This window comes from Ipomoea nil, unplaced genomic scaffold, assembly GCF_001879475.1.
Source record: "Ipomoea nil cultivar Tokyo-kokei standard unplaced genomic scaffold, Asagao_1.1 scaffold0188, whole genome shotgun sequence".
Lineage (NCBI taxonomy): Eukaryota > Viridiplantae > Streptophyta > Magnoliopsida > Solanales > Convolvulaceae > Ipomoea > Ipomoea nil.
In genome coordinates, this window is record NW_017616616.1 from 148,770 (window position 1) to 171,344 (window position 22,575).

Here is a 22,575-nt window from a genome sequence, read left to right on the forward strand (position 1 = left end):
TCAACTTGTTGCAAGACAAATTCCTCAGGACGTGTCCGAATTGAATGTTCTGATATTCTGGTATGAATGCATCTGGAATCTCTCAAAATGTTCAATATTAAAGTTGTTGAGGACTTCCTTATCTTTCATTTGACACTTGAATTATTACCTCATTATTTTGGACTCCCTATGAGGACTACTCTTCTTATACTACTATTGAATTGAAATCGTTCATAAATCTTAAAACTTACTAAGTAATTTTTTCACTTTTGGTCCTACGGTTATAGGATCATTTTAACATTTGATCCTCATGCCTAATTTTCGGTCATCAATAACTAAATGTTTTAGTCGAAAATTATCAAAGAAAATATCAATTTTATCCTTCAAGATAAATCACTTGACTATTATGCATTCATGGTCAATAACATAGCAATACAAATTTGGTTATCAATGATAGAAAATTTGGTCGGATGACCAAATGTAATAATATTTTTAAAATTATGGATTTTTTTTTTGAATAAAATCATGGGATTAGATGTGTAAAATTTAACCATCATAACGATAGCTAAAGGACTAATCTTCGTCTTGAACCCTCAATTTCATGCTTAAGGGACGAGGTGTTGAACAACCACGCCAATATCATATTATAAAAGTGAAAAAAAGAAAAATAAACCTCAAATATTAAAGATTTATCTTCATCAATCAAGATAAGGATAAGAGAAGAAGCAACAATTATTGAAGAATGACGTCATGATAGATACAATAATTGAATGAAGCGTAAGCGATACGCCAAAATGAAAACATAGGGCCCTAGCAAGTGGGTGGAGTCATATCTCACAATCATAATGTGACGCGTGGATGATAAAAAGCACAACATACCTCTTTATATATTTCAGATGAGTTAATTCCAGCAATGGTCCTCCGACTATAGTGATTTTCCAAAATTAGTCCCCGACTTTTAATTTGGACACTTTAGGTCCCTTGACTTTCAATTTCTTTCCAATTGAGGTCCTTTCGTTAGAATACGGTTCATTAGACTTTAAATGAAGGGGTAAACTCATCCTTTCACATGTCTATGTATTATTCTTCGTATTTCTCCCTTCGTATTTCGCTGTTATACCTTGTAAACATCATAATAATAGAGGAACGCACACACGAGTAGTTAGCAAATGGGGAACGACGAGAAACATTTTAGGGTTTCGACTAAGATTATCTTCATATATATCACGTATAAAATGGAGAAATACTAAGAATAATACATAGGCAGGTGAAATGATGAGTTTACCCCTACATTTAAAACTCAATTAACCGTATTCTGACGAAAGGACCTCAATTGGAAAGAAATTGAAAGTCAAAGGACCTAAAGTGTCCAAATTAAAAGTCAAGGACTAATTTTGAAAAATTAATATAGTCGGAGGACCATTACTGGAATTAACTCTATTTCAGATTCAATAATACACCCACAAAGGCACAACCATAGTTTGAGTTACAAAAAAGAACTTTGAGTTTTGAAAGAGAAATTCCTTTCTTTAACGTCAACTTTTCTTCCAAGTAAATTTAGATCGAATATGATATTAAGGAGGGAGTACGAGGTGGGTGGGATTCAAAGTCTTCGGACTTAAATTTCATTCAAAACTTCAGACTTTGAAGCCTTCCACTTCAGGTAGTATTCATATGCTCTTCATCTCATCTTCTAAACATCAATACTTATTTGCAATTTCATATTTTAGTTAGCACTCATAAATACAAAGCATGGTGCATGCTAATAATAAGTGTTGGCCCTGTTTGGTAAAATGATTGTTAAATGATAGCGGTTAGCTATTAGTTGATTGTGTTAATTAGAAGGTATAAATAGTTGATAACATTAGCTGATTGTAAAATAGTGTTTGATAAATTAGCTGTTAGCTGATAGCTGTAATTTCTTTTTTCAAAAAACTAATTGAAAAAATTGTTTGGAGTAACTTTTTGACTTTTAGTCTTTTGAAGTTGCAAAAAACTATTGATATTTTAACAAAATTAAACAATTAATAGTGATAAAATAAGTCAAAATTGACCTATAGGCTAATTTTTTACCAAACAGGGTTGTAAAATTAATCTAGGCCACCACTATACACCCTTAGGCTATAGTGATTTCTCCCATAGGCGGCCGTCTAGACACCTTACTCCGCCGTGTTGGCGACGAACTTGGCCTTAACAATAACTCTGCCGTGTTGGCAACGAATTCGGCCGAATTAGCCTAGTTAACTGGACCTCACACATGCACTGCTTTTCTTTTGTTAGCCGCCTAAGCCGTACAGTCTAATTAGCACCTAGCACCTAGTGCAACCATACTAATGACGACTATGTTTCTAACCTTTGCAGGAAGCTTCAAACATCAAATTTCAGACATTTATCACAATTGGAAGACTAAACACATTGGATCATGGCAAAAACATTCAGGTTTGACAAAACAAAATTGAAGACATCACCTGAAAATTATCACTTCAAAACTCCTCTAAAGGAAAAACTCCAAAAAGAGGAGCAATGTATTATTGACAATTCAAGAAAATTGTCCACTACTCCCCAGGCAAATGCTATCAAGGAGCATGCATCAATGCTCTTGTAAGCTACTCTCATGGGGGACAATCATTTGACTAAGAAACCATTCACTTTTTATGTTCTGTATACTGGTCCCAAAGCGGGAGTATACTTAACATGTGAAGAAATTAAAACATCTCCGAGACATGAACAATTCTCATATAAGGGATTCCATGAAATCGGTAAAGCCATCGACTTCGCATTTGAAAAATGCAAAGGAGATATCATAATCTCTTCTGGAGTGGCCAAATATTTAAAGAAAACTGGAAATTCATCCAGTAGTACACTTGTTTTAACACCTTCTTCCTCTATTCAAAAGGGGAATTTAGAAGAGAAGCCTTTATTGGTCAAAACTGAGAAACATGAAACTCCACAAACTTCTTCTTCAAAGGGGAAAGGAGTTTTGGTTTTAGAAAAACCAAAACTTTCTACTATCATTCCTGGAAATACTCCTTCTGGGAATGAGACAGCATTTCAGACATTTTGTCTTCTCCAAGAATTTCTATCCCAAGTTACTAACAGTCATCAAGGGATTTCCACTTCCTGGGAATTTGAATTCTCTTACAACCCTTTCAAAACTTGTTCAAGGCAGTTTGAGAATTGCCCAGAAAACAAGGAAGGGCAGTGTTACTGTAAATTGGATTCTGCAATTAGAAAGGCAAATATTCTCATTCCTTCATTCAAGCCCTTCAAGTTCAGAGACTACCCAGTAACCATTAAGACTTTAATCCAATATGGATTAATTGAATCTATTTTCTTCCCACCATCAATCCCTGATTTCTCAGAACATTTCCCAGAATTTTTAGCTGAGACATTAGAACAACTAGTCCTTGAAACCCAAAGAAACACCCAATTAAAATTTGTGTCTCTTTACCCAGATTTTGAACAAAACATTCCTTCATTCCATCTGATAGATGCCTCCTTCAAAGGCATAGATGATGAATATACAGACTTCCCAGTCCAAAACATTGGACCAAACACTATTAAAATTGAAGAACCATTACAGACGCAATTGGATCTGGCTCGAGCTAAGATCATTGCCAATGAGTTTGGATGGACAGGAAACAAATTTGCTACTAAAAAACTCCTGAGAGAGGATAGATTTGCAAAAATTTATTGCGATTCCACCATTGCATCGCGATGCTTTTATCCTTTCAATGTTGAACATTCAAGACCCCGGCTGGTAAATTTATACCGCAAACAATTACAAAGGCGAGCTAGCTCGGCATTTGGATCAAGACCGTCTTCTTTCGAATCATCCAAAAGAAGGAGATGTGAGTGAAAGAAAGAAGATAAGATTTGCTAAATTTTGATAATGAAAACTGGTGAGAAAAGCAACTGGGAATCTAGATCGCCAACTGAGAATGTATTACAAAGAAGTTCAGAAGACTTAAATTATCACGAGATTGTATTACAAAGCAGTTCAAAAGGCTCAAAATGAATTATTACAAGACTGTATTACACTAAGAAGCCCAGATCTGCAAGAAATTCAATATGGGTTAACAACTCAAGCTTATCAAGGACAGCTGAAACAGAAGAAGATAAGATATGAGACAAGGTAGTGAAGGTACTATCTCTCTTTAGAAATATCCATGTAAAAATAAAATAAATTAATGTAGCCTAGAGTACCTTTGTGAAAATTAATGTAGTCTTTATGGCTTTGTAAAATATTTAAATATTATGTTGTTCTTGAGGTTATCTATATAAGGAACCTTTATGTAGCTTTTATGTAGCTTGTAAGGGGATAAGGAAAAAATAATAATAATAATCTAAATAAGTTTCTTTTGTATTTCTCATGGCTCGCTCAATTTTTCTTTCAATTCTCTCTATAATCAAATCCAAAATCTAAAATATATATCACAAAAAAATATAGTGATGGACTATTTTTGAGTAATTATTAAGATTTGATAATTATTTTGAGTAATTATTCTGATTTGACAAATATTAGAAATTATATCTTTAGAATTCATGAGAAGAGTCTGAAATGTGAATACATGTAGAATTATTGATTTTTGAGAAGTTATAAGATGAAGCCAAGAAGAAGATATGCAAGGGGATAAAGATGTATGAATCACATGGATGTTAATATTGGGTAATGTTTTTCACTTTTGGTTCTATGATTATTGGACTTATTTTTACATTTCATCTTCATGCCTAATTTTCGAAAACCAGTGACCAAATGTTTTAGTTGAAAATTATAATAGAAAATATCAATTTTGTTTTTCAAGGTAAATCACTTGACTATTATACACTCATGGTCAATAACACAACAATACAAATTTGGTCATCAATAATTGAAAAGTAAATTTATGATCAAATGTGACAATATTAAAAAGTCATAAGATTAAATATTTAAAAATTAATCATCAAATATTAAATATAAAAATAATTTAATAATCGTACTATAAAAAGCGAAAAAGAAAAAGAGAAAACTCAAATATTATAATATATCATATAGTCTAGTCTATATCTAAAAATATAATAAGTGTCATTACAAGTTATGTCCTTGATTTTTGTCCCTTTTTTCTATGCTAATAAATATATACATTTTGCTTTAATTGTTGTACATTCATTTGCATTGGACAAATCACCCTTACACTGTTATAACACCGTTAGTTTTTAATATATCTACCAATCTTACCATACACCTACATCTATCATATCTTTTTCCTATTTTTAATTATCATTTTATTAAAATTATCATATAACTTGTTTTAAAAAAAAAAATTATCATATAACAATTAATTTAATTTATAAATTATATTTTAATTAAATATTTATATGAATGTTAAATTATATATGTATATCATATATATATATATATATATATATATATATATATATATATATATAAATAATATGTATGTATATTATTTGTGTATCCATATCAATATATCATATATGTGGGTATTAGCTTAGTATTATTTGTAAATTATTATATAAAAATATAATTTATTTTTTCTGATCACTATATTATTCAAATATATGATAATTCAAAAGTATCATCACTTTAAGAAATTGCAAAACATAATTTTAACTAATTTTTAAAATTTTGTTACTTACAAATATTTTAATATTGGGCATAAGTTTTCGCGCATCGCGCGTAAGATAAGATAAGGATGAAGCAACAATTATTGAAGATGATGTCATGATTGGATTCAATAATTGAAGGTAGGAGTAAGATCATTCATATCAATGTTGAATTTTTTGTCCTCACAAAAAAAAATGTTGAATTTTTTGTGATTTTTAGGTCCACATAGAAGAGAAGATGGAGAAAAACCCAAACGAAAAAAAAAAAAAAAGTTGACAAACTAAAAAAAAAAAAGTATTACTTTTTCCGGCCACTTTGAAGCGTCCCAATGAAAACACAAGCCCCTAGCTACTGGGTCGGGTCATATTCGTGGTTGTACTGCCACAATCATAAAGTGATGCGCGGATAGGATAAAGCGCACATCTAATTGTACATTTTCAAACACTGTGTGGTGCACTTATGCATACTTAATAGTATAGTTTTGTGCATCCTTTTTACATTAAGCAAACAAAGTATGACACATCATAGAGATATGATTAGTAAACAAAAGTAGAAAATGCGAGCACATATAAGATTACTCATATTTGAGAAGTTGTAAGACGAAGCAAAGAATAAGATATGCAATGGGATAAAGATGTATGAATCACATGGTTGTTAATATTGGGTATGTAATTTTTTTGCTTTTAGTTTTTACATTTGATCCTCATGTTTAATTTCTAGTCATATGTGACCAAATGTTTTAATTGAAAATTATTATAGATAAATGTCAATTTTATCATTCAAGATAAATTACTTGACAATTAACTATTATGTATTCATGGTCAATAATATAGTCATACAAATTTGGTTATGAATAATTAGAAATTAAACTAGATAATCAAATATAATAATATTTTAAAAATTATGAGATCAAATATGTAAAAATTAACCATCAGAGATTAAATATAAAAATGATTTAATAATCATATTATAAAAAGTGAAAAAAAAAAACTCAAAATATTTTGGGATTTATCTTCATCAAGATAAGGATGAGGAAGAAGCAACAATTATTGAAGAACGACGCCAATTGTAGGCGTAGCAATGACGTCAAAATGAAAACACAGGGCCCTAGCAAGTGGGTGGAGTCATATCTCACAATCGTAATGTGACGCGTGGATGATAGAAAGCACAACATACCTCTTTATATATTTCAGTTTCAATAATACGCCCACAAAGGCACAACCATAGTTTGAGTTACAAAAAAAAGCTTTGAGGTTTGAAAGAGAAATTCCTTACTTTAACGTTAACTTTGTTTCCAGTAAATTTAGACAGAATATGATATTAAACGTGGCGTACGAGGTGGGAGGGATTCAAAGTCTTCGGACTTAAATTTCATTCAAAACTTCAGACTTGGAAGCCTTCCACTTCAGGTATTCATATACACTTCATCTCATCTTCTCATCAATAATTATTTGCAATTTCATACTTTAGTTAGTCATAAATACAATTATCGAGTCTTTGAACGCAAATTGAGCCTAAAGCCGTTAGGCCAAGGACACATCTGCCTAGGTGTCATGCATCACGTCAGCTGGACGGGACCGACGGTTGGGGCGCTGGTCTCTACTGGCCGACGCGCTCCCGGTGCGCCCCAAAATACGGGTGCATTTTTTACTTGAATTTTATATATATATATATATATATATATATATATATATATATAATGAAAGGATTAAATGATAACATGATTTTTTGTTATTATGAAAATAATGAATATATTTTTTACTTTTGCAGAAAATTCCAAACATCTCAATTCGAAAATTTGACACATCAAATCATGGCAAAAACATTCAGGTTTGGTAAAACAAAATTAAAGACATTTTCTGAAAAAGACCATTTCAATACTTTTCTGAGAGAAAATCTCACAGAAGAGGAGCAATGTATTATCGACAATTTATGGAATTTGCCCACTCTTCCCCACGAAAAAGCTAAAAAAGCAGCAATCATTCATGATGTTGTAAAGAGCTTTTTTTGGGGGAAACCATTCACTTGTTATGTTCTGTATACGGGTCCTAAGGCCGGAGTATACTACACACGGGAAGAAATAATTCCTCTTCTAGAAGAAATTAAAACACTTCGAAATCCGAGATATGGACTACCCATATACAACGGATTCTATGAAATTGATGAGGCTATCAAATCCGCGGTTAAATACTTCGGAGATGATTTCATCATCTCTCCTTATGTGGTCAAACATCAAGAACTTTTTAAACAGTTAAATTAAAAACAGACTAAGAATTTTTGAACAAAATTGAAAATTCATCCACTTCCTCTATTCAAACAAATGGATGGTCTTAGACCATTTACTACACTTGAGACAACATTTGAGACATTTTAGTCTTTGAAAACCCAAGAAAGACACCATTTGAGACATTTTTGTCTTTGAAAACCCAATTTAAATTTCTCTTTACCCAGACTTTGAACAAAACATTATAAAATTCCTTCATTCCATCTGATAGATGCCTCCTTGGAAGGCATAAATGAGGAATATACAGACTTCTCTCGGTCCAAAATATTGGACCAAATTAAACACTATTAAATTTGAAGAACCACTAGAGACAATTGGATCTAGGTTCGAGCTAGTTAACGCAAGCCAGCTCAACATTTGGATCAAGACTGTCTTCTTTTGACTCATCCAAAAAAGGAGATGTGACTGAAAGAAAGAAGATAAGAAAAACCAACTGGGAATCTAGACTGTCAGCTGTAATTTTACTTTTCAAAAGGTTAAATCTTCAATCTTAAGGGTTTCATCCTGACCAGACAGAACAACTGGGAGAAAAGGGAAGTCCACATCAACCGTAACTTTTGACATTTGGGCACTGAAGGAGACTAGGGTGATGAAGTGATAACTACTCTTGAAAAATAAGACTAAGGAAGGGGCATGTCCCTTTCAACTTTATTATATACGGAGTATGTATGTATGTATGTATATATATGTAATGTATGTGTGTATGGATGGATGTATGTTTGTGTGTTTGTTTTGGAGAATGTATGTGTGTGTTAAGGAATAGATCTTTTAAAAATAAGGCTAAGAAAGGAGGCATGTTCCTTTCAATATGTTCTTGTGCATGTGTCTGAATGTGTGTTTTAAGAAATAAACTTCTGTATTTATTTGTATATTGGAATCATTTTTACATTTCTCTATTAGTATATTTAACTATAAATATTTGTGTATTTATCATGAATAAAATACAAGTATTCATCTTTTGTATGGTATCAAGCCTATTTTTTCAGTGAATTTTTAATTATTTTTTTCTCATCCTTTGTTCAACGTAAACCTGATAGTTCTATTGATCTGTTCAAAGCTTGTTTAGTGGTTTTTTTTTTTTTTTTTTTTTTTTTTTACAAGAATCGGGATGTTATTATTTTGAAATGTTAGTCTTGTGGTCAAGTCAATAACCATTCGCATTATTCTTTATATTGCTTTATCCCAAGGTTTGGTGTTTGCGCCAAGTTGATGACAATAATATACGGAGTAATGCATTTTTAAATGAGACTTTGTATGAAGATGTTTATATGGAGCAGCGACTGAGGTTTGTTAATTCTTCTGGTCAAGAATATATTTGTCGCCTTAAAAAAGCTATAGCAATTATACTGTGGAACGCAGTTCACAAAGTTTTGTGGATCATGGTCCAAAACGACGGGCACTATAGTGTATCTAAATTGACACTGTGTCATGTATTATTTTTATTATATTATCAAATGCTACTGCAATTGAATTGAAATGAAACTATTGTTGTGTTGAAATAAAACTGCAGTGTATATACAAAATAAAACTAAATAACAATTTCCGGTACTATTTTGGTTTGCTCTTAAATCTTAATTAGGCTTTGTCGGTTTATTCTGATTCCAATTAAGATGATATTCATGCAGCAGGTTGGTCCACCTGCATACATGATTTTTTTTTTTTTTTTGAATGTTACTAGCTCTATAACATTGTAGTATCTGTTCATATACTTTCTTAACCTACTGAAACACAAAGAGCTAATAACGCCTCCACTGAGGCTCAAACTCACAACCTTCCAAATGAAGTCCAATCCGGATACCATTGGACCACATAGTCCTGGTACCTGCATACATGATCTATTTTAGTTATCACTTAAAATAAAAAAATGTTAATTTTATCATCACTAAAAATAAATAGCTTGATTACTCACCATCAATAATATAATGATACAAATTTAATTACTGATAATTAAAAATTAAATTGAATGATCAAATGTGACAATATTTTAAAAGTCATAAATTTAAATGTGTAAAAATCAATAATCAAGAATTAAATGTAAAAATAATCGAATAATCAAATGATAAAAAGTAATTTTAACCCGAGTTCGATTTTCACAAGTGATGATTCCTTTTGGGTCAGCTTCTGTGCCTCTCGGAGCGAACCGGGTGAACCTGAACCGTTACACGGACAAAGAAAGATCCGGACCATAATGTGTGGTTGACACCAAAAAAAAAAAAAAAAAACCCTCAAATATTGAGATTTATCTTCATCAAGATAAGGATAAGATTTGGGAAGAAAGATAAGGATAAGATGAGGAAGAAGCAACAATTATTGAAGAATGATGTCATGATGGGATTCAATAACTGAACAGAGAAGTAAGTAGGAGTTGCTTTCAAAAAAAGAAGCAAGTAGGGGTTAGCGAGAAGTAGGGTTGCTTTCAATAAAGAAGTAAGTAGGGGTTAGCGAGAAGTAAGTAGGGGTTGCTTTCAAAAAAGAAGCAAGTAGGGGTTATTTGAAAGAAGCAAGTAGGGGTTAGTGAGAAGTAAGTAGGGGCTGCTTTCAAAAAAGAAGCAAGTAGGGGTTAGCGATAGTTTTCGATAAATTACTTGTGTTTGTGTTTGGTGAATGTTCGTTTATATTTGTGTTTGTGTAAGTTTTCGTTTATGTTCATTTATTAAAGTAAATGAATATTAAAAAAATATATAATTTAGAGCTCGGTTTATAAACGAACAGAGTCTGAACAGCTCATTTGTTAAGAGATCGTGAACAAGTTTGTTTGTATTTGTTTAATAATATTTGCGAACAAGCTCGTTTAGTGTTCATTTAATAATGCTCATAAACAAGCTCGTTTATGTTCGTTTAGTATTTTGTTGTAATCTTTTTGTAATTGTGTTACTTGTTTGGTTATTTTTCGTGAACATATATTATTTCTTATTCCTAACGAATTGTGATTATGTATATGTTCATATGTTTGATTATTAAGCATTCACGAACGTGAATGAATAAGTTCATGAGTCGTTAATGTTAACAAACATGTTCACGAACATTAACAAACATTAATGAACACTTAACAAACGAACACAAATTTTTTTTCAAAAATCTCAACAAACAAATGTGAAAACACACTATAAAAATCTTAACAAATGCCAATACCTTGTAATCTAATGACACTAAAGTTGCACGAGAGATTCTGAGTTTGAGCCTTAGTGAAAATGACATTGACTCGTTGTGTTTCAGTTGAAAAAGTAATTATGAATAAATACTATATTTTAATATAATCAGCCGCATTTAAAAAAAAAAAAAAACTTTAACAAATGAAAACAACCTCCATTTGTTGATGTTTGATTCGTCGTTAGAAGTAAGTAATGACGCCAAAATGAAAAAATAGGCGTCTATGGGGTCGGGTTATATCTGTTGTGGTGTCACAATCATAATGTGACACGTGGATAGGAGAAAACACAACCCAACTCCTAATAAATATTAGTTTGATTAATTAATACTCCCACGCACAAAGACACAAACATTATTTGAGTTAGAAAAATCTTTGAAAGAGAAATTCCATCAACATGAACTTGGGTTCTTCTAGTAGATTTAGATCGAATATGATATTCAGGAGGGAGGGATTCAAACTCTTCCTACTTAAATATCATCCAAAAATCCAGGCTTCGAAGCCTTCCCCTTCAATCACTCATCATCATACCTAACAATCTGGAAACCACTTCAGGTATATTCATATGCTCTGATCTTCATATCATCTTCAAAACATCAATAATTGTTTTCAATTTCATATCATATCATATTTTAGAACTCTTAAATACGATACATATTTCATGCTCTCATCTGAATTTTTGAACCCTAGATCGAATCAAAATATGATCTGATAGAGAATTATACTTTTTCGCTCGTATTTTTTAGCAACTTTCATTGGATAGATAAAATAATTAGTCCTTACTTAGAAGTTAGATCAAATTAGACTATACTTTTAATCTTTTATAGGATCAGATCTTATATATAATTAGGAACAGTAGATTTCTTAGAAAACATATATAGATTTTGAAATAAGATCTGAATTTTTTTTTAAAAAAAAAACAATATTGGAATACCAATTGCAGATCGGTCGGATTGGAGAAATGGGACGAGCTTGTAAACACCTACCAGCAGGAGGAAGGTGGAATCACTAAAGAAAGCCGAAGAAATCGGAGTTCATCATGGTGGACCTAAAACCACAATCAAAACTTCAAAACTTAATATAATTATAAAAGATAAAAAAAAAATGGAAAACAAATATTAGAAGGCATGACAACAATTGATAGGATGGAGCAATATATAACTGAGAGTATTGAAGAATTAAAAGGAAGAAATAGTGAAGATAGGAAAAGAATAGAAAGATTAGAAAAAACCTTTGAAGACTATAAGAGGATGAAAAAATTGAAAACACCCTATGAATCCATGCCTATAAATCCTTTTCCCAAACTTACAATTTTCCCTGAAACATCCACTAGTATGGCTGATAAGCTAAAACATTCAGAAGATTTAATAGAAATGTATGAAATTATTAATAAATTTTATGATTATAAAACTGATAATACAATATTAAGAAGTAGAAAAATAACTAAATATCCTAGATTTATATGTAATGAAAATGCTGATCCTGATATAGTATTAAGATTATTTACATATGGATTTATATTTTCAATTATGGTAAATGAAACTCTTAATAATATTAGTAAACTACCTCGTATAATAATAGAAAGTATGGCCACAATGATGGAATCTTTTGGAAAGGGAATATATGGAATTCAAGTATTTGATGCTAGTACAGATTTAGTTGGAAAACCCATAGTAATTTGTCAAATGTTTAAAGTAGGAAAAAATACTATAATACAAGGAGATAATACTAGCCTAAACATGAAAATACCATGCAAAATTGAACAATTTCATGAATGGCTATGTGAAAAAAGAGCATATGGAATAAAAGCATTAAAATCTATAATTCAAAGTATGATAAAATCTAAAAAGCCAAATATTATAGCACAAGATAAAGGAGGAGAAACAGAAGAAATTATAACATTATATTATAATACAGAAATATCAACAAGTGATATTACAACTCTACAAGAAATGTATGAAAGAATAATAAATTTAAAACATACTCATGATAAAAAGACTATAGAAGAATTGACAAAGGAAAGACCAATAATAAGTACAAAAGTTGAAATAAAATCAAAGAAAAGAAAATATTAATCCCCTCTAAAAACACCATGTGAACTCTTGAAATGTTATCATGGCGAATGCCACACCACTGGATGGGAATTCAAAAACTGCTGATCAACAAGATCACACCAATGCATGGGAATGCATACCATTGGATGGAAATCTAAACCATTGATCGAATGATCATATCAATGACAAATTGTCAAAACATTTCAAAGATATTATCAGGCCCAATGTAGTCTTACTACACTAAGCCCAATATTATTATCGGGCCCAACGTAGTCTTACTACACTAAGCCCAATATTATTACCAGGCCCAATGTAGTCTTACTACAGTAAGCCCATTATTATCAAGATATTATCAGGCCCAATGTAGTCTTACTACAGTAAGCCCATTATTATCAAGTTATTATCAGGCCCAATGTAGTCTTACTACACTAAGCCCATTATTAGCTGATATTATCAGGCCCAATGTAGTCTTTTACTACAGTAAGCCCAATATTATTATCTTATAAACCATATGATGAAAGAATAAATTTGAAACTGATGGATGAGCTGGAAGAAAGTGAGAAGAATATGAATGTGAAGATAATCCTAGAACATGTTAGAAGTCAGCTGGAAGCAATATGATGGATGAAGAAAAAGGAAGCTTATCAACAAACACAACTGGAAACAGAAGATACAAAATATCAAAATAATGTGGCAGACAACTTATTGTGTAATTTTGGAAAGTTGTATAAAAAATAAATGTATGTAGTAAGGTTATCTATATAAAAAGCCTCATTGTATCAATTTTATCATCGCAAATAAAAAACTTTTCTTGTATCCTTACAATGTCTTTTGCACTTGTGTCATTATATGCATGGGGAGATTAAAAAAAACTATAGACTTTGCCAAGTTGTTGCAACTTAGTAGATTGTTGACATAATATAGCAAGGAGCCAAGAAGGTGGCAGTAAAGGGACAATACAGACGGGGAAAGTGAGATTTAGTGAAGTCAAAAGAAGTTGGAAGCAGAGTATCTTCACCAAGTAACCATTTTTATGGATCAATACCAGAAGATACGGGTAATTTATACAACCTTAGCTACTTAGATTTCTCCAGGTAATTTTCTGGTAGAATCCCTTATGAGCTACTTGAGAAAAGATATAAAACCAGTTGGCTGCTTTGGTGAAGCCAATTTTTGTTCAGATATGATGTAAAGGACACAGGATTGCCAGCATGTTTGTTTTTTAAGATACTTATCTGCTCGGTCCATATATATTTTACACCCAAATTGAATTTTTGTTTAGATATCTGCTAGCAGAGTTGATTTATTTAGGATATCCTAAAATTAATTCATATATCATTGACTCCAACTTTGTTGATCACATTAAGCAATAGACCAAGTCAGCCTCTTTTAGTATGATATTACATCTTTATATATGTAGTATAATACATGGATCATATTATATATTAAAACTCATGTTTGGTTTCATCCTCAGCTTAATATATTGTTTGAAAATGCTGCCTCTTCATCTTCCTTTTCTGCTTGCCAAATTCAGTCTTTAACCACAAAAAGGGCTATTTTACTTGGTCTAAAACTAGGATCATTGAAAGATTGAGAAACCCATAATAAAGATGAAGGCTAAGAACAATATTTCCTACAATGTTTCTTTTCTCCGTTTCTATTTGCAGTGGGGAACTGGTTTTCTTCTTCCATTTGTGTTGTTCATTTTCTTTCCTGCTCCATGTTCATCAGCTTCTCTCAATGGGCATTTCAGGGACTCCCAGCAACTGTTATCTTTCAAAGCTAAGATTTTTAACCAAAAACCATTTCAAAACTGGGTATCCTCCACAAGCCCCTGTAGCTTCACTGGTGTTACATGCAAGGGATCAAGGGTCTCTTCTGTAGATCTCACAAACACTATGCTCGGCGTAGATTTTGGCCCGGTTTCTTCTTACTTGCTCAGTCTTGAAAACTTGGAGAGTCTGGAGTTGAAGAACACCAGTCTGAATGGAAATATTCCAGAATTGAGGTTCAAAAGTTTGTCATATTTGGACCTTTCTGCCAACAATTTTTCTGGAAATTTTCCTTCATTTCAAGACTGCTTTAGTTTACAGCATCTTGATTTATCATCCAACAAGTTCAGTGGTGATATTGGTGCCTCCCTTTCTTCGTGCTCCAACCTCGGTTTCCTCGATCTCTCCAGCAATAAATTCTCTGGTGAGTTGCCTGTTGAAACCTTACTGAATATGACTAGCTTGAAGACACTGGTTTTATCATTCAATAATTTTGTTGGTGGCTTGCCTGAGTCACTCTCTAGCTTGGTAAACTTAGAGACCTTAGATTTGAGTTCTAATAACATCTCTGGTTTGATTCCATCTGGGATTTGTAAAGACCCTAAGAACAGCTTGAAAGTGTTGTACCTTCAGAACAACCTGTTCACTGGTCCAATACCTGAGACACTAAGCAACTGTTCCCAATTGGAATCTCTTGATCTTAGCTTTAATTATCTTAACGGGAAGATATCATCTAGTCTCGGGTCCTTGTCGAAGCTCAAGGATTTGATAATTTGGTTGAACGGGCTCGAGGGGGAAATCCCACCGGAGCTAAGCTACTTGCAGTACTTGGAAAGTCTGATTCTTGATTTCAATGACTTGTCAGGCTCAATCCCTGAAAGCCTCAGCAACTGTACTAATTTGAAATGGATTTCTTTGTCTAATAATTTGTTGAGTGGTGCTATACCTGCTTCATTCGGGCGCTTGTCTAATCTCGCCATTCTCAAGCTGGGAAACAACTCCATCTCCGGGAACATCCCTGCTGAGTTGGGGAATTGCAGTAGCTTGTTATGGTTAGATCTCAACACCAATTTCTTGAACAGGCCTATTCCGCCTGATCTGTTCAAACAATCTGGCAATATTGCATTGCCATTACTCTCTGTGAAGCATTTTCTGTATATTTGGAACGATACAAGTGAGCAGTGCCACATCACAGGAAATTTACTCGAATTCGGTGGGATTACTGAGGATCGCCTCGACAGGATTTCAACCAGGCACCCCTGCAGGTTTACAGTCTACAAGGACATTTCCCAACCATCATTTTCCCACAATGGATCCATGGTTTTCCTCGACCTTTCATACAACAAGTTGGAAGGCAGTATCCCTAAGGAATTAGGCTCCATGTACTATCTCTTAGTTCTGAATCTGGGGCATAATGATCTCTCCGGTCTAATCCCTCAAGAACTTGATGGCTTGAAGAATGTTGAGCTTTTTTATCTGTCACACAACCGGCTCAATGGTTCAATCCCACAAACTTTAACCGGCCTCACATCACTCAGGTATATTGATCTGTCAAATAACCATCTTGTTGGAATGATACCTCATTCTGATCTTTTCGACGCATATTCTAGAGAATATTTTGCCAATAATTCTGGCCTTTTTGACTACATTCATCCTCAGTATGGCCTAGAATCAAATTCAAGTTCAAGTTCAAGTTCTAAGCCCGGTAGATCAGAGAAAAATTATTACATCATTATACCGTGTGCTGGAATTGCAGTACTTATCGGGTTAGTAATTCTGTTACTCGTGTTGAGACGTGGAGGGGAAAGGAGGGAGGAAAGGGATGGAGAAGAATGGAGTATGATTTCATTTCAAAGGTTGGAGTTCAATAAATGGGATATTTTGGGTGGTCTGAGGGATGAAAATTTGATTGGAAATGGAGGGTCTGGAAAAGTATATAGAGTTATAACCAGGAAAGACCAGAGAGTTGCTGTTAAAAGTATAAGGCATGAACAAAAGCAAGGGCAGGGATTAATGGAGAAACAATTCCTAGCAGAGGTGAAGATCCTTGGGGGAATCAGGCACAACAACATAGTGAAGCTGCTATGTTGCATAAGAGGAAAGACTACTAAGGTTCTTGTGTATGAATACATGGACAAACAATGTGTTCATAAATGGTTGCATGGAAAGAAGAGGGGCTTAACTACTCAAGTCTTGCAATGGGAGAGAAGGCTAAAAATTGCCATTGGAGCTGCACAAGGGCTTTGCTATATGCATCACGGTTGCAATCCGCCCATTGTTCATCGAGACATCAAGTCCAGTAACATACTCGTGGACTCCGACTTCAATGCCAAGATTGCAGACTTCGGACTAGCAAAGATGCTGGCGAGTCAAGGAGATCCAGAAACAGCTTCCGCTATTGTGGGAACTTTTGGTTACATTGCCCCCGGTATGTTCTTTATATCTTCCTCACTTGAATTCCCACTATTTTTTTATACTCTTAGAATCACATATTTAGCATCATATCGGGTTGTAGAATATGGCAACACAAGAAAAGTGAATGCAAAGAGCGACGTCTACAGCTTTGGTGTAGTGCTCTTGGAATTGACAACGGGAAGAGAAGCCGTGACTGCAAATAAGGACATGAACCTAGCACAATGGGCACACAAACACCAAAGAGAAGGAAACTCCTTTGTAGATGCCTTGGATGAGGAAATCAAGGATCCACAACACCTGAAGGCGGCGACCACCGTTTTCAAATTAGGCCTTGCGTGTACTTTGAGTTTCCCTTTGAGCAGGCCGTCTATGAAAGATATTTTAAAGATACTTCAAAGATGCCGCGAGAAGAACCATTTGTCTTAAAAGAGGTGATAGACAATACTTCCACTTTCCTTTTGGTTGTAGCCTGTTTATTGTGAGTATCGTACCCATTTGTTCACCAGGCTGAAATGGCATGTTTGTTTCCTCTGCAATTATATCATGCTCAGTGACAAGCCAGTAGAATGCCATTTATTCACCATCCACTTGTCCTAATAAATAGTACTTCAGTGGCAAGCATATATATATATATATATATATATATATATATATATATATATATATATATATATATATATATATATGTGTGTGTGTGTGTGTGTGTGTGTGTGTGTGTTCACATGTCAAGTTTCTTCCAGGTGACATGAGGTAAAATTTGAACCGTTGATCGATCAGATCAATGGCTCAAATTGAAAGAATTATAAAAAAAAAAAAAAAAAAAAAAAACGAAAGAGATTTTAGCCCCCAAACAGGTGTGGATGAAACATAATTCTCTTATTTGAAATGTGACTAAATGCAATGCAATAGATTTAGTAAACAAGTTTTTCATTTATCATTTTTCTACCTCTCTAATTTTTTATTTTTTTGGAAAATTCTCCATTTCTCCACTTTGGTAAAACAACCCCAAAAGATTTTGTAGTTTCTTCCAGGTGAAATGATGTAAAATCTGAATCGTTGATCTAGATCAGATCAATGGATCAAATTGGAAGAAAATTTAAAAAGAAAAAAAAAAACGCAGAAATTTTTGCTTCCAAACAGGTGTGGATGGAATATAATTCTCTTATTTGAAATGTGACTAAATGCAATGCAAAAGATTTTATGATTGATTTTAATTTAAGATGTAATTTATATGTTGATTTCCATCTCTTAATTTTATTTCTTTATAAACTTTATTACCACGCCGTAAAGTAAATATGAAGAGGTCAAATCAATAAGGAATAATAAGATCGTTAGGATGCATCAATTACGAAAGTAAAAATGTAAAATTATGTGGTTCATTGTTCATATCTTCATCTCCTAACAAAGAAGAATGATCTCTCATTTGTTAACTCCATCTTGTTGTTTCAAGCTCTTTCTCAGTTCACTTGTTTTCTCCCCTTTTAATTCATCAAATTAGTCGGAGTCACTTAATTCTTCTTGTAAATAACTTTGAGGATATGTAGAAAGGTACAAATGATTTATCATTTATAATTGACCCTTCTCAAATGAATTTCTTAAAGTACATTATTCTAACTCAAAATATATTATCTTACTCCAAAATTTTATTATTCTAACACATATAAAGTACATTATTCTAACTCATAAAATAAATTATATTATCCCAAAATATTCATTATTCTAACACGCGAAATGGAATAATAAATTTAATTTTGTTAACATTAAAACGATGTCGTTTTGAACCTTGATTCATACAGGTGTATGGACCACGGTCTACACAATAATTTGTTAGTAAATAATTGGTGGATCACTTTTTAAATTAACTCAAATTGGATTTATATGATTTCTTATCTTTGAACTTCCTTATGGCGTTCTCAATAGTGATGTTTTTTAATCAATTTTTTAGGTGCCAACTAGAAGAGAGATGATGAAAAGAGAAAAAGAAAAAATAATAAAATAATAATAAAATAAATCTGAAAAACAAAAACAAAAAAAAAAAAATTAATAATAAAGCAATTAACGCGCCCGGCTGGGCGCATTGGTTGCACTCCACGCGACCACATGCAGAGAATAAATGCACATGGTGAAACTCACTTTTTTTTTTTATTAAAACCACTTCCTTGCAGGGAGATTTTTTATTTTCTCTCTTCATTACATCTCTCCTCCTATCCTCCACATCACTCGCATTTATTTGAAAAATGGTCCAAAATTCACTAATGTGGATGACCTCCAATTTTAGGCTTTATCCACCCGCCTTGGCCCAAAACTTTTTCATGCTTGTCAGCAGCAAATTATGCTGTGGAACTGTGTCTACCCTACAATGTGAACAGGTTCCAAAATTGCTCAGAATTGTAAATATAGAGTTCAAAAATTATGAACATAGAGTTCTATAATTATGAACATAGAGTTCTGTAATTGGGAATATAGAGTTCAATAATTGTGAATATAAAATTCAAAAATTATGAACATATAATTTCATAATTATAGAGTTCAGTAATTATGAACATAGAGTTTTGTAATTGTAAATATAAAGTTCAATAATTATGAATATGAAAGTTTAAAAATTATGAACATAGAATTTTATAATTATAAACATAGAGTTCAGTAATTATGAATATAGAATTGTATCCACTGTGCAAGGTGAATAAGGTTCTACAGCATAACAATTACTTGGCAGCCTAGCCAATCAGCACGTTACGTGGATGCACCCATGAGACGTGTCAGGAGAGTGACACCCTAACAGAAAAGAGGGTGGGCGCCCCGTTTTACACCACATACCAAAACATTCAATCTCGGACGTCCATTGGTATTTTACTCGCCTAATCGGACGGTCGGTGTGCACCACATTGAGCCATCAATAGGATTAGCTATATTTCCGTGTCTCTAATTCAGTAACCGCGTGTTTAGTTCATGGAATAGGTCAGGAATAGAATATTATTTTTGTGAATAGACTTATTCTATTGTTTATTTTGTCTTTTTATGGCTGGGAATGACATTCCTGGAAATGAGATATTTCCTTTGCAAGGAGAATAACCATTCTTAGGGGACCCCTGATATTAGTTATTCCCAAGTGTTTGAGAATAGCTTTTGTACTCTAATATCGAAAATATCCACCACCGCCACCATCATCACCGCCGTCGCCATAGCCGCCACCACCACCACATATTTTTATAAAGGTATTTATGTCTTTTAAAACATATATCATTTCTATTCATTAAACCAACCAAACACTGTAATATAATTCCTAAAGTCTATTCATTCCGCGAACCAAACAATGGAATACAATTCTTATTATATTCCTTGCATATTCCATTACTTATGGAATAGGATTCCGATTACCTCAAAATTCATTCCGTGAACCAAACGTGTTGTAAGAGAATTAGTTATTGTATTTGACCATAAAAATACTCCTATTGAAATACAAAAAAAAAAAAAAAAAAAAAAAAAAAAAAAAGAGGAAAAAGTGTCAAATTGGTCCCCTTAGTCATTCGGGTAGTGCAATTAGGTCCCATAAATAAAAAAAAAAAGCTACATTCAGATTCCCTAAACCTGTAAAATAGTTCAATTCACCAACTTGGCACGTGTCGCCTTTAAAATATATATTTTTTATTTTTATTCTTAAAAAAAATTATTTATTATTAAATTACTATATAAAAAAAAAAAATCAGCCACCGACTGTCTGCCGAGGACAACCGGTGGCTGCCTCCTTCACGAACAGCCACGACTGTCAACATGAGGTCCAGATCTGGACCTCAAACGGCCGGGAACGAGGGCCATGGCTGTCCGGGTCGTCCCCAGACAGGACAACCATGGGCGTGCTTGAAATTTCATCTTTAAAAAAAAATAATTTAATAATAAATAACTTTTTAAAGAATAAAAATAAAAAAATATTTTAAAGGCGACATGTGTCAAGTTGGGGATGAATTAACCTACATGTAAATTTGGACTCAATTGAATTATTTTACCTGTTTAGGGGATTTGAATGATGCTCTTTTTTTTTTCTTTTTTAATTCAAGGGACCTAATTGCACTATTCGAATGACTTAGGGGGTCAATTTGACACTTTTTCAAAAAGAAAAAAAAAAAAACACAAAACAAAACATAAAGTACATATTCGTTTTTATTTTTTAAAAATAAATTCAGTCTACATGGTCAAATACTCAAATATGCATTGTTTGTATTTTATTTTGTATGCAGTTTAATTTTTTTTAAAATAAGATTGTAGTTTAATTTTTAAGCAAGTAGTAGTTTATTTTAATTTTATAATTATCATTTTAATTAAATGTAGGTATGTTTATTTTAAAATAATTAAAATATTTTGGAATAAAAATAGTGAGTCTACAAAAAATTTAGAAAAAAAAAAACTTGAAACTAATGGAGAGAATGGTTTTTGATATTGAGTTAGATAGTGGATGTTAGGACGTACAAAAAATTAGTAGAAAAACCTAACTAATGAGGCTGCTCTAGTAGACAATACCTACATAGAGTCAAATTCAAAATCTTTTATATAGCTACCAAACCAAACTAATTGTCTGACCAACACCGTTTAGGTAAAATTACTCTAGTATACATAGTTCTCAAAAATAACTACAGTAAAAGTCACCCTTGCGAGATTCAAACTTTCATTTCTTCTTTCTTAATGAAATTTATTATGGAGTATTTTTTTGTGATTACTAAATAAACTAGTGATCATATAGAGAAAATACTATATGTAATCTTATTTTCTACTCTTAATTTTTACTTCCACACATAAAATTTTGATCTAAACACTTAGGGGTCGTTTGGTTCACGGAATGTTAGATTACCTTAGGGAATGTTAAATTGCTAGAAATGTTAGATTACTGGGAATGTTAGATTCCTGTGTTTGGTTAAAATTGGGATTGTAATATAATCATGTTTGGTTTAGGGTTATCTTTTACACACACTATAATATCCTTAACATTTTCATATATTTTAATAAAAGAAATTTCAAAATGAAAATAAATAAATAAGATAACGGTATCATATATAATTACATGATTTTAAAATATTAACTAAAATCTTGAACTTGAGAAACAAAATTATTTTATATGCTAACATAACATAATAAAAATAAAAAATATATAATTACAAAATGAATTAATTAATTTTATATATATATATATATATATATATATATATATATATAATAAACTAACATAACCAATGTTATCTTACATAACCTAAGAAATTGAAGGGAATCACACTCCCTTCAAAATCCTATGTGGATGGAATGTGACATTCCTTAGGAATGTTAGA

General features: G+C 32.3%; 2 protein-coding genes and 1 long non-coding RNA gene across 3 annotated transcripts; all 3 read left to right on the forward strand.

Annotated features, from left to right (window-relative positions):
- The first annotated feature begins 1,467 nt into the window (after positions 1 to 1,467).
- LOC109179861 lies at positions 1,468 to 2,643 on the forward strand. The gene is made up of 2 exons (XR_002053996.1): positions 1,468 to 1,642; positions 2,341 to 2,643. It is a non-coding gene; the product is annotated as an uncharacterized LOC109179861 (long non-coding RNA).
- A 59-nt stretch (positions 2,644 to 2,702) lies between these two features.
- LOC109186173 lies at positions 2,703 to 8,759 on the forward strand. Its single transcript, XM_019336100.1, has 3 exons — positions 2,703 to 2,738; positions 2,876 to 3,874; positions 8,405 to 8,759. Exons 1-2 carry the CDS (start codon positions 2,703 to 2,705, stop codon positions 3,836 to 3,838), a joined length of 999 nt encoding a protein of 332 aa, XP_019191645.1. The 3' UTR covers positions 3,839 to 3,874; positions 8,405 to 8,759.
- Positions 8,760 to 11,249: 2,490 nt separating this feature from the next.
- LOC109186183 (systemin receptor SR160-like) lies at positions 11,250 to 17,686 on the forward strand. The gene is made up of 4 exons (XM_019336111.1): positions 11,250 to 11,574; positions 11,963 to 14,130; positions 14,827 to 17,273; positions 17,361 to 17,686. Exons 3-4 carry the CDS (start codon positions 14,972 to 14,974, stop codon positions 17,684 to 17,686), a joined length of 2,628 nt encoding a protein of 875 aa, XP_019191656.1. The 5' UTR covers positions 11,250 to 11,574; positions 11,963 to 14,130; positions 14,827 to 14,971.
- Positions 17,687 to 22,575: the final 4,889 nt, after the last annotated feature.